General features: G+C 49.2%; 2 protein-coding genes across 5 annotated transcripts in view; both read left to right on the top strand.

Moving 5' to 3' along the window:
• Positions 1-478: 478 nt before the first annotated feature.
• On the top strand, positions 479-6,476 carry pycr1b (pyrroline-5-carboxylate reductase 1b). The gene is made up of 9 exons (XM_084685603.1): positions 479-625; positions 896-987; positions 1,353-1,423; positions 2,498-2,677; positions 3,263-3,370; positions 3,572-3,685; positions 3,964-4,056; positions 4,140-4,303; positions 4,662-6,476. Exons 2-9 carry the CDS (start codon positions 921-923, stop codon positions 4,837-4,839), a joined length of 975 nt encoding a protein of 324 aa, XP_084541729.1. The 5' UTR covers positions 479-625; positions 896-920; the 3' UTR covers positions 4,840-6,476.
• A 1,531-nt stretch (positions 6,477-8,007) lies between these two features.
• mafgb (MAF bZIP transcription factor Gb) overlaps positions 8,008-15,660 on the top strand; it is a 12,472-nt gene continuing 4,819 nt past the window's right edge. Inside the window, exons 1-2 of one of the 4 annotated variants that reach the window (XM_084685615.1) lie at positions 8,008-8,251; positions 8,888-9,077. Coding sequence is in view for 1 of the 4 variants with exons in the window: in XM_084685614.1 (XP_084541740.1) it covers positions 8,159-8,251 (93 nt within the window). In the remaining 3 variants the exon portion in view is untranslated. Of the gene's footprint in view, positions 8,252-8,814; positions 9,078-11,329; positions 11,373-15,660 lie in introns of those variants that run through there. The other 3 variants (XM_084685614.1, XM_084685617.1, XM_084685616.1) reach the window with 3 other exon arrangements.

Raw genomic sequence — 15,660 nt, 5'->3', positions numbered from 1 at the left:
TCAGCAACTTTTAAATTGAGTAGGCCTACAAGTGTCAAGCCACTATTTTGTGACTGTGACCATGTTGCTATTAGAAATGAGGGAACTTTACAAATACATTAACATTTAGTCATTTAGCAGACGCTATTATCCAGAGCGACTTACAGTAAGTACATTTTGGCCCGGCAGGAAATCGAACCAAAAACCTTCTGATTAATAGCCCGACTCCCTAACCGTTCAGCCATCTGACCCCTTACTTTTAGTCCATCATGGTCTAATTTGAAAAGAGGCGTTTTTTTTGTTGACCGATTCTCCCAAAATAAACATAACCTAGACTTGTGAGGTACAAGTGCATTGGACCAGACTTACATTATCACGCCGAAGGCTCCCCGTTTTACAACAGGGCGTGAGGATCTTCAAAACCCGCCCAAAAGAGTCATATCTGGATGCTGATTGGTCACAAGGGACGACTGTGTGTACGGTCATTGGTCCATGCGCACACACATCCTAATAGGGGGAACACGTGGGCGTTCACTAAAGAGGAAGCCACGTTGACACGAAAAGGTAGTATTTCGTGGCATCCTAAAACCGGGGAAACGGGTCGTGATTACACCTGTCGCCGCGGGGATTCTTCCAGAAGTCTAAGGCAAGTTAGAGCGCCAATTTAAGATCTGATATAAGGAGCACAGTTGCATATTTCACGATTTTTCCTATGGCAAGACAAGCTATCTATTGTTAGCTTACCAGCTAAAGAGCAGAGACCATAGGCAAAATAATGTGACACGTTAGCTTGCTAGTCATGTAACTTTCTACAAATGGATGTAGCTGACCTTAACATTAGCTTAACCATGTCCTGTTTCTCACCCTACTATGCATATTGTTTTAACGTTGATAGATGATATTCTGTGATTTGCAGGAAAACGACCCGCGTCACCTGAAAGATGAGCGTCGGTTTCATTGGCGCTGGCCAGCTGGCTCACGCTCTGGTTAAAGGCTTCACTGCTGCCGGTAAGAAACCGGTTCACCTTGACCGTTAACGAGACTCGGTGACATGAGCCACGTCATACCACAGTGACACTGTAATGTCACTCAAGGCAGGATTGTCAGCTAATAATATCTCGTGTGTGTGTTTATGATTATGTGCGTTTGTTTAAACTTGAGACCTTTGACAGGAGGTATGCTTAAACCATCTCTGTCTCTCACTATTTCTTCTTGTTGACTTCACTTTCCATGCCCTACATCTTATCTAATGTCCCCCTTTCCACCTCTCTTCTCTCCTCCCCCCTATCCCCTCCCCCTTCTCTCACCTCCCCTCTCTCCACTCCCCTCTCTCCTCCCCCCCTCCCCCCTCTCCCCCTATCTCCCCCCTCCAGGAGTTATAGCCACTCAGAGGATTACAGCCAGCTCCCCAGACACTGACCTGCCCACTGTCTCTGCTCTCAGGGTGGGTAAACACACCAGACACTGACCTGCCCACTGTCTCTGGTCTCAGGGTGGGTAAACACCAGACACTGACCTGCCCACTGTCTCTGGTCTCAGGGTGGGTAAACACACCAGACACTGACCTGCCCACTGTCTCTGGTCTCAGGGTGGGTAAACACACCAGACACTGACCTGCCCACTGTCTCTGGTCTCAGGGTGGGTAAACACCAGACACTGACCTGCCCACTGTCTCTGGTCTCAGGGTGGGTAAACACCAGACACTGACCTGCCCACTGTCTCTGGTCTCAGGGTGGGTAAACACACCAGACACTGACCTGCCCACTGTCTCTGCTCTCAGGGTGGGTAAACACACCAGACACTGACCTGCCCACTGTCTCTGGTCTCAGGGTGGGTAAACACACCAGACACTGACCTGCCCACTGTCTCTGGTCTCAGGGTGGGTAAACACACCAGACACTGACCTGCCCACTGTCTCTGGTCTCAGGGTGGGTAAACACACCAGACACTGACCTGCCCACTGTCTCTGGTCTCAGGGTGGGTAAACACCAGACACTGACCTGCCCACTGTCTCCGGTCTCAGGGTGGGTAAACACACCAGACACTGACCTGCCCACTGTCTCTGGTCTCAGGGTGGGTAAACACCAGACACTGACCTGCCCACTGTCTCTGGTCTCAGGGTGGGTAAACACCAGACACTGACCTGCCCACTGTCTCTGGTCTCAGGGTGGGTAAACACCAGACACTGACCTGCCCACTGTCTCTGGTCTCAGGGTGGGTAAACACCAGACACTGACCTGCCCACTGTCTCTGGTCTCAGGGTGGGTAAACACCAGACACTGACCTGCCCACTGTCTCTGGTCTCAGGGTGGGTAAACACCAGACACTGACCTGCCCACTGTCTCTGGTCTCAGGGTGGGTAAACACCAGACACTGACCTGCCCACTGTCTCTGGTCTCAGGGTGGGTAAACACACCAGGCCAGACCCTGGAGCCGTGTGTGTGTGTGTGTGTGCGCGCGAACCGTTGAGAACTTGAGAGTTCTGTCTTTTGACCTCCAGTCTCTGCCTCCTTTCTAGAAAATGGGGGTGAACATGACCACCAGTAACAAGGAGACGGTGAACCAGAGCGACGTGCTGTTCCTGGCCGTCAAGCCTCACATCATCCCCTTCGTCCTGGACGAGATCGGCCCCGATATCGAGGACCGCCACCTCATCGTGTCCTGCGCCGCCGGCGTCACCATCAGCTCCATAGAGAAGGTCTGGCTCTGTCCTCTGACTCTGACCTCTGACTCTGCTCTGTCCTCTGACTCTGTCCTCTGACTCTGTCCTCTGGCCTCTGACTCTGGCCTCTGACTCTGGCCTCTGATTCTGCTCTGTCCTCTGACTCTGTCCTCTGACTCTGTCCTCTGTCCTCTGGCCTCTGACTCTGGCCTCTGACTCTGGCCTCTGACTCTGCTCTGACTCTGTTCTCTGACTCTGACTCTGCTCTGTCCTCTGACTCTGTCCTCTGACTCTGTCCTCTGGCCTCTGACTCTGGCCTCTGACTCTGGCCTCTGATTCTGCTCTGTCCTCTGACTCTGTCCTCTGACTCTGTCCTCTGTCCTCTGGCCTCTGACTCTGGCCTCTGACTCTGGCCTCTGACTCTGCTCTGACTCTGTTCTCTGACTCTGACTCTGACTCTGTTCTCTGACTCTGTTCTCTGACTCTAACTCTGTCCTCTGACTCTGGCCTCTGACTCTGCTCTGACTCTGTCCTCTGACCTCTGACTCTGGCCTCTGATTCTGCTCTGTCCTCTGACTCTACTCTGGCCTCTGACTCCACTGCCTCTCCTCTGTTGTACAGAAGCTGCTGCAGTACCGGACGGCCCCCAAGGTGATGAGGTGCATGACCAACACCCCTGTGGTGGTGAGGGAGGGGGCCACCGTCTACGCCACCGGGACACACGCTGAGGTAAGGGAGGGAGGGTGGTAGGGAGGGAGGGTGGTGGGGAGGTGGGGAGGGAGTGTAAAACAGGATTGATAGACAAATGAAAGTGCTAAGAACTAATGTGTCTCCTGTTTACCTATCCCCTATCACTCTCCCCCTGCTCCCTCCCCCTGCTCCCTCCCCCTGCTCCCTCCCCCTGCTCCCTCCCCCTGCTCCCTCCCCCAGCTGGAGGAGGGCAGGTTGCTGGAGCAGCTGATGAGCAGTGTGGGGTTCTGTACTGAGGTGGAGGAGGACCTCATCGACGCTGTCACCGGCCTCAGCGGCAGCGGGCCCGCATACGTGAGACACACACACACAGGGTCACACACACACACACAGGGTCACACACACACACACACACACACAGGGTCACACACACACACAGGGTCACACACACACAGGGTCACACACACACACACACACACAGGCTCGCTAGTGTGTTGAACCACACAAGAAGTACTATGAGGCATGTTTACTGTTCAATTGACAACCTCCATCATTGCCTAAAGGGTGTGTGTGTGTGTGTGTGTGTGTGTGTGTGTGTGTGTGTAACCCTGTGTGTGTGTGTGTGTGTTCAGGCCTTCACAGCGCTGGAAGCCCTGGCAGATGGAGGCGTGAAGATGGGGTTGCCAAGGAGACTGGCAGTCCGGCTTGGAGCCCAGGCTTTACTGGTCAGCATTGTAGACACACACACACACACATGTTGACTAACACACCAACTCATATTTCTTTCTTTATATATCACCTCCCCCAGGGAGCAGCTAAGATGCTGCTGGACTCGGAGCAGCACCCTGGTCAGCTGAAGGACAACGTGTGCTCTCCAGGGGGCGCCACCATCCACGCGCTGCACTTCCTGGAGAGTGGAGGGTTCCGCTCCCTGCTCATCAACGCCGTGGAGGCCTCCTGCATACGCACGCGGTGAGCACACACACACACACACACAGGTACACACACAGGTACAAACACAGGTACACACACAGGTACACACACACACACACACACACACACACATGTACACACACAGGTACACACACACACACGTACACACACACACACACACACACACACAGGTACACACACACACACACAGGTACACACACACACAGGTACACACGCACACACACAGGTACACACGCACACACACAGGTACACACACGTTTGGACACTTAACACACTCCCCATGCTAACCTGCCTCCTCCTTCCCCAACTGCTTTCCAACCCCCTCATCAACCCCAACCCCTCCTCCATCTTCTCCCTCCCTCCCTCCGTCCTCCAGGGAGCTCCAGTTTCTAGCGGACCAGGAGCGCATCTCCCCTGCAGCCATAAAGAAGACCACCCTGAACAAGGTCCTGCAGCAGCCAGGAGTGTCTGTGACCGGCGGCGGGGCTGCCAACGGCAAGCCTGGCCTCAACCTGCTCAACAGCCGCAACGGCGTGAAGAAGAAGAAGAACTGACGGAGCCCCGGGTTGATCGCATCGCAAGTTTGGACTTAGCGCTGTGTGACTGCATGAGTGGAGACACACACACACACCCCAGTTGTTCAGACTGTGTGTAGACTACCGCCCGTACACACACACATTTGCCTTACGTTGACTGGATTTGTTGCCGTCCACACACACACACACACACACACACTTTCAGACACACACACTTTCCCTTCATCTTTCTATCTTCCTAAACCTTTCTTCTGGAGCTGGTCCCCAGCCCACTGTCTCTCTCTCCCCTCTCTCTTTCTCCCATCTCTCTCTCTCTCTCTCTCTCTCTCTCTCTCTCCCATCTCTCTCTCTCCCATCTCTCTCTCTCCCATCTCTCTCCCCATCTCTCTCTCTCCCCATCTCTCTCTCTCCATTTCCCTCTCTTCCCATTTTCCTCTCTCTCCCCATCTCCCTCTCTCCATCTCCCTCTCTCTCTTCCCATTTCCCTTTCTCTCTCTCTCTCTCCCATCTCTCTCTCTCTCTTCCCATTTCCCTTTCTCTCTCTCCATCTCCCCATCTCTCTCTCTTTCTCTCCCATCTCTCTCTCTCCCATCTCTCTCTCTCCATCTCCCTCTCTCCATCTCCCCATCTCTCTCTCCATCTCCCCATCTTTCTCTCCCATCTCTCTCTCTCTCTTTCTCTCCCATCTCTCTCTCTCTCTTTCTCTCCCATCTCTCTCTCTCTCTTTCTCTCCCATCTCTCTCTGTCTGTCCCCCCCCCATCTTATGTTGGATATCTCTGCTGTATATTGAGATCAGTGTCTCTCTTATGTGATCATGATAATGGCCGTCATGAACCATCTAAGGGCATATGCTTCCTCAATGTCACCGGATGGTAACCTGGGGCAACATCATGTTTTGTTGTTGTTTGTTCCCAAGTGAAACTCCCCTTTTTAATGACACCCAATCATGAGAACAAACCCTTTTTATTTTGTTTATTTTTACCTTTTGTGAATTTGCATTTTTGTTCTGTGTAATCTGTGAGTCAGTGTCAGCAACAGTTTTGTTACTTGATAAGTTAATTTAGATATTTCTGTGGTCCCTTTGTAGGGATTGTTTTCCTCCATGTCTGGTGTGTGACAATAGGGAGCTCTCTGCTGTCTTTGTTTCCATGCTGACCTTTTGAGCTTGTGACCCCAGGAAGTGTTTCTCACAGGGTCATGCTCTAGGTAAATTCAGAGTTCCCCCACCTCTCCTGTGCCTGGTTTCTCTCAGGTCTTTCATTGGCTGAGTTTCAGAGCTGCTTCCTGTTTCTCTGGAAACGTAATTGGAGGGGTGATCCAGTGGGAGGGGTTTGGAATTTCCTTCTCCAATAGGCTTTGAGGATGTCTCCCAGACAGAAACATCTATGTCAACTTCATGTTGTTCCTTAGGTGCTGATAACAAAAGAAACTCAACTTTATATTTAAAGGGTTAATTTGTTAAAGTAAAAGACTGAAATATCATATTTAATTTTTGATCAAAGGCTCTGTCCAAGATGTGTGTGTTTTGTACAATACTTGGTTAAGTTCTCATAGGCCCACTATGTTACATGTGGACTGAATGAATAGTTCTGTTACTTCATGTCGTCAGTCAAGCAGTGGAATATAACTCAATAAACATGCCAATGAAGTTCAATGTTTACACCAATATGAGTTTTAGGGAAACTTTTAAAGATTTGTAGTTACCTTTCTTACCCAAATATGTGTTTAGTCTTAATCCTAAAAGCGGTTTTCACTTTATTTTATCTCCAACATGCCGGTTAATGATGCGTAACAGGACAACACGTAAACACATCACTGACACTTCGCAGTCGTCCCCTAATTCACGTTAGATCAGAAAGGCCAACGGTCGGACGTGGAACTCGAGGACGTCGGCAAAAACGCGTAGCAACGAACAACGTTCTAAAACGGAATGGTGACCATGGAGGAAAGGGCTCAAGTGTCACGCCACCTCACGCCCTCCCGAGGACTCAAAATAGACATTCCTAACGTTGTTGTCCTCCGCTGGAAAAGGCATCTCATTGGGTTCAGCGGCAGAAGACACCTGTGCATGACGGCCATGACCTGTGCGGTCACATATAAGCAACATTTACATCTAGGCATCTACCCAGAGATTTTTGATTGGAAATAATTATTTGGTCATATATAGGCCTAATGCCTTATTTTTTTAATATATATTTTTGCTTTTTTACATTGGGCTGCATGCCAGGCAGTTGTTCAAACAAGTCTTATTTTATGTATAAGGCCTGTTCTCGCTGAGAACTCGTGAGTTTACATTTGATTAGATTCAAGCAGCAACAGTTTGTTCTCTGCTATGTCGCCTGTGTTTTCTCATCTCAGGTGAACAATGACTAACAACCGCGGGATTAGCTCATTCATTGCCGTTCAATGTGTCCTTCGATTACATTTTGCGTCTCTAGCTTCACTCGGTGTGCCCCTGCCCGGTTTATTTGGACGCAGGGTGGATTTTCCCGGACGGTTAAACGCTCTTGAAGTGTCTCGGTAATCCGTCTTTTATTCCAAAGGTTATTCACCGCTTGCTCCCACTCCTGTCCGTTAAGATAAGTCTCTTCTCGAGAGGATGCTATTTGCCTCTCATTATTTGCTTGTGCCCTCGTGGCTTTGAGCGCATCTCTCCCGCCAAAGTGGCGGCAGTGTATTCGGTTTGACAATCACCTTGACAACCACGGGTGTAGAGAGGGGAAACTCAGTTCAATGGCAGTTAATCCTGCAAAGTCCCCCCACCCTTTCTCTCGCGTTCTGCTTGTGTGTGTGCCTTCCGCAAAAGGTGGACACAAAGTTATTCAGTGACTGATAACTAGTTACTGGGCTAGACGATATGGAATAGGCCTAGTGCTAGCTAATAACGACCAGAGGAATGTGAATCCGCAACAACTGACTCCCTATTTGATCACCGTGTTTCTAAAGCGCTCCCAGCGGATGTTGTCATGGCATGTCTCGTCTAGGTTTCTGTAATCTCTAACACCTGCTACTTTGTATAAGGAAGGCATATAAACTATGACTAGGAAGACTCGAATAGAGTCGAATTAGGCCATAGTTTACCCCTGAGTTCCTCGTGTTGATCCAAGGCATAGCCTGCCATTTGAAAGAGCAGTTGTCCTGTTGTTGCATGCTAAATGGATTAACCTACAACCTGTCTAACGTCAATCATGGCCCTTTAAATGCGTGTTGCGTGGATCCTTCATGAATGAAACCACGTGATTAAACATCATCTGACGTCTCGCTCCTCGAGCACAAGTGAGGCGAGAATGGAAGAGGACCTACCAAGAATGCCATTAGAGTGTACACCGGCGGACGATGACAACAAAAGCCCGTGAAATTACAAATAACGGACCGGTTTACCTGCTTTGTGGACGTGTAGCCTGTTCCAGGCTTTATCTTTCAATTCAGGTGAGGCAAAATGACAAAGTTGTCAAAAGTCAACGAACAAGTTGTAGCCTATTTACTAGGTACAGGTAGGCTAGTGCAAGCGATTTTGTTTTGCTGAGTTTGCACGGTTTAGCTCGTACGCTTCGCGCGCCCTCCCCGGTGTGTGTAGCTGTGTGTGTGTGCGCTCACAGCTTCGCCGACTTGCTTTTCTGACTGCCTTGCCAGCGACATCATACCGATGGAGCGCGAGACACGCCGTTAAAGGGCTAGCGTCCCAGTGCTGAATCATCAGCGTCGTTAGACAGCCAGCCAGTCAGCCGTAGTCTAGTCTACATGCACAAGCAACTGTGACAGCCATGCCCCACTAACTCGCGACCGACCGGGGGGGCTTTCACGAGCGAGACAAAGGGGAGTTTTGCCTGCGCGTGTTGAGAAGCATTGTCATGCGTAATAAGCCACGCGTTGGTGCCAGTGGGAATATTTTTGAGAACTTGTGAGTTGACAAAGCTTGCAAGGTCGGGAGTTCCCCTTTTCTAGATACTGTTAGACGGTCGGAGTAACGTAGCCTAATTGTAACGCGCTTTATCGCGGAAGAATCAGACAATTCGAGGACATTGAATCACTAAATACCGATAATACAGTGACAATTTTCTACAGGAGTGCAATTCGCGGTTTCAACGTTATCGTCAAGGCTACCCGTAGACCGGCACACCGCTGTCCGAAGGTCCGAGTGCTGAAACGGGGAGCAGACACCGTCACCGACACGGGCAGCTCAACGGCAACGCTGGATAGAAACGAAACCACCGCGAGCGCGGTCAGAGTCACTCTGTCTGTTGCTATTTCAGAGGTAAGAGGGATCACGCGGGTTTAAGTTAAACGTTGAACGTTTTACAGCCTTAAAGGAATTCGACCTTGCCGGTTTGTTGACTAACGACAATTCCCCTCTATTTTGATTTGAGCTAAGCAAGATGAGAGAAGGCTGAAATGTCTGTTGATACGTTTGCACAATAGACATTTTAAACTATAAAACGTAATTTTAGGTTAGCCTTTCTGGCGTACCGGGGTAACAGAGGCTACAATGTCAAAAAAAAAAGAAAACTCACAAAATAGGTTACCGTCGAGGAAAAGCTATTTATTATGTAACATTTTGTAGTGTCAAACGAAGGCATTGTGATTTTACCAGTTCAAACAAGGCAGCCAGGCAGAGGTTCCCCCCAAAATATTTTTGTAGCATATGACAGAAACCTCAGTCTATTTTTAAACCGTTAATTTCGGTGATATTTCGAACGACTTTTCATCGTGTAGGCTTCTCTCTCCGCAGAAGAGGTGCTGATTCATCACAACGTTGTGTTTCTCAACGTTCGCGCAGCAGAGGCATGAGGGGGAGCCATGGCAACATGGCACCGACGGACAAAGGTCTGGCGCGAGCTATAGGAACAGGAACGGTGCGTGCTCCGGGAGGTCTTGGCTCCAGAATTAATGGCAGTGGTATAGCAAGCTCGTGCGAAAAAGGAAAAAAATACTTCACCGGAAAGATATGTTTTTAGCAGTCTGAAGACCCCGAGGAACATAATATGTTGTATTAATCTACAACAACGAATTATTTATCAAATTTCGATGGGTCTTGGAATGCTGATGCATTTCATGACTTTTCTACAATGTAAACGGGTGCAAACAGTCCGACAGTTTCCCAAACCGACCAAATAGACTTGGCAGTCTTTACCGTTAAGAATAAGAAGTAGCTTATTTTATTCCATTGGTATTTCTCATGGGTAAGGGGAGAGGGAAATGGACAGTTTGTGTCAGTCTGAGAGCGGGAGAGAGGGAGCAGTGAGCCGAAGGAGGAAGAGAACTGGAAAGGAAGTTAGGATCGGAGAAACCTGACATGTTTAGTTTTTTTCTTCTTCTTTCGTTACAGCCTACTGCTCTCCAACGCCTCTCTCTCTCTCTCTCTCTCTCTCTCTCTCTCTCTCTCTCTCTCTCTCTCTCTCTCTATCTGTATCTCTCTCTCTCCCTCTCATTATCTCCCACTCTTTTTTCTTTATCTCTCTCGCTCTCTCGTTTGTTCTGTTTGTCCCTCTTTCTGCCCTTTCCGTCACAGTATTAAGAGTAAACAGTCAGCTAGTTAGACAGTTTTGTGAAGTGATGATGAAAAAGTTGTTGGGAAAACTAACACACACATTCAAGCTAATTTCCACTCTCCCTATCTAACACACACACACACCCTCACACACACACACACACACACACACTCAAGCTCATTTCCACTCTCTCTTTCAAACACACACACACACTTCACTTAGGTTCATCAGTTCTTCACTCAAATGTATCAGTATTTAATCAGCTAGGAGTGAATTTCTCCCTCGAGTAGCCCTACATCCTCCCACCTCCCCACCCCCCCTCCGAGGAGGAGGAAGAGGGATGAAGAGAGGAGGAGGAGGAGGAGGAGGAGGAGGAAGAGAGATGAAAAAAGGAGGAGGAGGAGGAGGAGGAGGAAGAGAGATGAAGAAAGGAGGAGGAGGAGGAGAGATAAAGAGAGGAGGAGGAGGAAAAGAGGAGGAGGAGGAGGAAGAGAGATGAAGAGAGGAGGAGGAGGAGGAAGAGAGAAGGATGAGGAGGAGGAGGAAGAGAGATGAAGAGAGAAGGAGGAGAACGAAGAGGGATGAAGAGAGGAGGAGGAGGATGAGAGATGAAGAGAGGAGGATGAGGAGGACGAGAGATGAAGAGAGGAGGATGAGGAGGACAAGAGATGAAGAGAGGAGGAGGAAGAGAGATGAAGAGAGGAGGAAGAAGAGAGATGAAGAGGAGGAGGAAGAGGGATGAAGAGAGGAGGAGGAGGAAGAGAGATGAAGAGAGCAGGAGGAGGAGGAAGAGAGATGAAGAGAGCAGGAGGAGGAGAAAGAGAAATGGAGAGGAGGAGGAGGAAGAGAGATGAAGAGAGGAGGAGGAGGAGGAAGAGAGATGAAGAGAGGAAGAGAAAGAGAGATGAAGAGAGGAGGAGGAGGAGGAGAGATGAAGAGAGGAGGAGGAGGAGGAGGAGAGATGAAGAGAGGAGGAGGAGGAGGAGAGATGGGGATTTGCGGAGATGAGGGAGTGGGAACAAGGACCCTTTGTCTTCAAGGCGTTCCCTAAAAATGCTGAGGTGACTCAAACTAGTGCTCACTTGACAGATGGCGTTTTCACTTGTTACTTACTTAGCCCAGCTACTTTTTGTGTGTGTGTGTGTCTGTGTGTGTGTCTGTGTAAGAAAGAGAGAATGTGAGAGAGCGATACAAATAACGATGTAAAGTAACTAAGTTGGTGTATGTGTGTGTTTGTTTGTGTGTGTGTGTGGAGGAGTGTTTGAGTGTGTGGGCGGGAGGTGTTGATTGAAGGGATCAGTGACTCAGTGACGTGCTTTATATCAGGTCATCACTGGGAATATTTACCATCTCTCTGTCTCTGTCTCTCTCTCTCTCTCTCTCTCTCTCTCTCTCTCTCTCTGTCTTGTATCTCTGTCGGGTGCACACACACCGTAGACTTGAATGTGTGACCACATACTTCCTTGTGTTTTTCTTCCTTGTTACACACATGTTTAGGAACCTGTGTGGAGGGTATGTGTGTGTGTGACAGGGTGTGTGTGACAGGGTGTGTGTGACAGGGTGTGTGTGACAGGGTGTGTGTGTGTGTGGGTGCACTCTAAGGACTACACTTAGTATTAGAGTGTGTTTTGTTATTGAATGCCTGGGTGTTTTGGGGAGTGTGGGTGTGTGTGTATAGAGAGAATTACTAAGTATGTGTGTGCGTTCATTATCTTGTTTCTAATGAAGGTGTTTTGATATTGGTGTGTGATACACTGGCAGATGTCCACAAGAACGCGAGAGAGAGAGAGACGGAGAGGGAGGGAGGGAGAGGGAGGGAGGGAGAGGGAGGGAAGGAGAGAGGGAGGAGAGAGAGAGAGAGAGAAAGAGAGAGAGAGAGAGAGAAAGAGAGAGAAAGAGAGAGAGAGAGAGAGAGGGAGAGGGAGAGGGAGGGAGGGAAGGAGAGAGGGAGGAGAGAGAGTGAGAGAAAGAGAGGGAGAGGGAGGGAGGGAGGGAGGGAGGGAGGGAGAGAGAGTGAGAGAGAGAGAGAGAGAGGGAGAGGGAGGGAGGGAGGGAAGGAGGGAGGGAAGGAGAGAGAGAGGGAGGAGAGAGAGAGAGAGAGGGAGAGGGAAGGAGAGAGGGAGGAGAGAGAGAGAGAGAGAGAGAAAGAGAGAGAGAGAGAGGGAGAGGGAGGGAGGGAAGGAGAGAGAGTGAGAGAGGGAGAGGGAGGGAGGGAGGGAGAGAGGGAGGAGAGAGAGTGAGAGAGAGAGAGGGAGAGGGAGGGAGGGAGGGAAGGAGGGAGGGAAGGAGAGAGGGAGGAGAGAGAGAGAGAGAGGGATAGGGAAGGAGAGAGGGAGGAGAGAGAGAGAGAGAGGGAGAGAGAGAGAGAGAGGGAGGAGAGAGAGAAGAGTCAGAGGAAAAGAGAGAGAAATGGAGCGATGGAGATTGAGAAAGAGAACAGAGTGAGAGAGAATAAGAGGAGCAGAGAGAGAGAGAGGGGGAGGGAGACGAACAGAGGAAGGTACAAAGAAAGAGAGAGACATAGAGAGAGAGCTGCAGTAGGTCAGTCTCTAGACCCTCTGAAACTGATGATGAAACACCATGTAAGAATAACCACCACTGTCAAATATCGCCACAGCAACCCATGTGTGTGTGTGTGTGTATCAGTATCACCGCATTCATGCAGAGGGTGTATGTGTGTGCCCTCAAGTGTGTGTCTCTCCGACATTAGATCAACAGTGTGGTGAGAGAGAGAGAGAGAGAGAGAGAGAGAGAGAGGGCCAGGTGTGTGTGTGTGATGAGGCTTGAGAACCCAGAGGTGCCACCGGTTGGACTGCATACCACAACTTCCATGGGTTCAAATCCGGTATGGACACACACACACACACACACAGTCACACACACACACACACACACACTGATTCAGGGTCTGATTCAGGGTCTGATGACGACAGCTCACCTCAAGTTCCCATCACAAAAGTTGCCTCACAAAATTTGAGCTATCCGGTTCCTTCAGTAGTACACACACACACACTCTTAGGGGATTCAAATGTCTGTCGTGGGGCTCATGTTTGGCCGCAGAGGAAAGATGAACAGTACGGTGTTTTATTTGTTCGTGGGTTTTGAGAAGGGTCGATGAAGACTGGACACACACGCACACACAGACACTTCATAATACTGTCTTGTTTTCACGAGTTATTTTGGAAGGTAGACAATAGCTAAGTTTCGGGTAAAAGACACCACACACACACACACACACACAGAGACGCACACACATCAGCACTAAAAACAATGTTGGGATGTTTGTGTAAGGGTTTGGGTGGGGGGGGGGGCAGGACAGTGGAGCTCTCCTGCAGTTGCATCATCTTTCTGCGCCAACGTGCCGCAGTTTTCAGCTGCAGTGTGACCATTTCACAACTGCCGTTTCAAACCCTCACAGAAGATAGAAAAGAGCAAAGAAGAGGGAGACGAGGAAGTAAACGAGGAGACTTGATTGGTTGGTGGGTACGGCAGCACAACGTCCCCTCCCCGTCATCCTTCTGGCCCTCCTAATCCCAGGTTAGGGTTAACCTAACTCCAGCTGTACACATATCTTACATTGATGTGTAAATATTTAACTTATTTCCTAAGATCTGTCGGGGGAGGGAACCTGTCAAGAAGGGTTTATTGCAGCTGTTTCATGTTGCTGTCTGAGGGATGGGCAGAGAGCAAGAAAGAGATGGAGGGAGGGAGAGAAAGATGGAGGGGAAGAAAGATGGAGGGAGAGAAAGTTGGAGAGACGGAGGGAGAGAGAGATGGAGGGAGGGAAAGATGGAAGAAAAATGGAGCGATGGAGGGAGAGATACAAAAAGAGATGGAAAGAGAAAAATATCAGACTCAGAATTTGGTTTATTCGCTCTGTGAGTTTACACAAACACGGAATTTACTGTGGCAGGAAGGTGCATACAATAAACATATATGGATCTTAAATAAAAAAGTTGAAATTTACAATAGTCTAACTAATTCTAAGAACTAAACAATGTAAAATATAAATGCAAATAAGAATAAGGCAACATAGTGCAAATGAGGTAAAGGAGGCTTGGCAGGAGTGCATGTTGGTGTGGGATAGACCTGTGTCCCAAGTGTTAATGTGGGGGCAGCAAAATGGGGGAGAGGTGAAGCAGTTTTCACAGTCTGTTCACGGGCCATTCTCTCTTCTCTTTTTCTTGAATCTCTCTGCCAACAAGTGGGCTGGACTGTGTGTGTGTGTGTTTTATGATTCTGACTGACTCATAGACAAATGTTTTTTACCTCTCAAATCATGCAATGCTTACCCCAGCTACACACACACACACACACACACACACACACAGATAGGCCCTGGGGAGACTCACTGTGCTTACCTGGCTGTTGGGCTGACACCGTCTGAAGTACCATATTTATTTAGAGCTAGGCTTTTGCTGACCTAACACACCAGGGGCAGAAGCAAACTAGCATGTAGTTTAACTTATCTCTCTCACACACACACACACAGACACACACACACACACACAACGACACGCACACAGACACACCCACAGAGAAAGAGGAGAATCGAATTAACCTACAAGGTTTTCTCTCTCCTCTCTAAAAAAGCCCTTACTAAATAAAAAATAAAACACTTTTGTGGTGCCATCGCCTGACGGTGCAGATTTTCTGCTGGAGTGAGGAGATTTCTCTTCACGCTCTCATACCTGCTGTACCTGACACCAGGCAAACGGCTCAACTTCCTCTTCACACCTACTCTAACACGCTAACACGCACAAGCTTAATCGCTCTCTAACATGTATGTCTCACACGCTGTCCCTCCCTCCCTCCCTCCCTCCCTCCCTCCCTCCCTCCCTCCCTCCCTCCCTCCCTCCCTCCCTCCCTCCCTCCCTCCCTCCCTCCCTCCCTCCCTCCCTCCCTCCTCTTAGTGAGACATAGCTGCACTATTTCTATCTCTGTCTCTCTCTTCCCACCCCCTCGCTTTCCCCCTCACTGTTTCTCACACATTGATTTCCTGTTGAAAAGTGTTAAGTGATCCTCTCCTCACTGCTCTATCCATACCACACTAGTCTCCTAACTGCTCTGACTAGACTAGACCAGACTAGACTAGACTAGTCTCCTAACTGCTCTGAGTAGACTAGACCAGACCAAACAAGACTAGTCTCCTAACAGCTCTGAATAGACTAGACCAGACCAAACAAGACTAGTCTCCTAACTGCTCTGAGTAGACTAGACCAGACCAAACAAGACTAGTCTCCTAACTGCTCTGAGTAGACTAGACCAGACCAAACAAGACTAGTCTCCTAACTGCTCTGAGTAGACTAGACCAGACCAAACAAGACTAGTCTCCTAACAGCTCTGAGT

This window comes from Hypomesus nipponensis, chromosome 21, assembly GCF_054491055.1.
Source record: "Hypomesus nipponensis isolate SF chromosome 21, ASM5449105v1, whole genome shotgun sequence".
NCBI classification, from domain to species: Eukaryota; Metazoa; Chordata; class Actinopteri; order Osmeriformes; family Osmeridae; genus Hypomesus; species Hypomesus nipponensis.
This window is presented reverse-complemented; position numbering and strand designations above follow the sequence as displayed.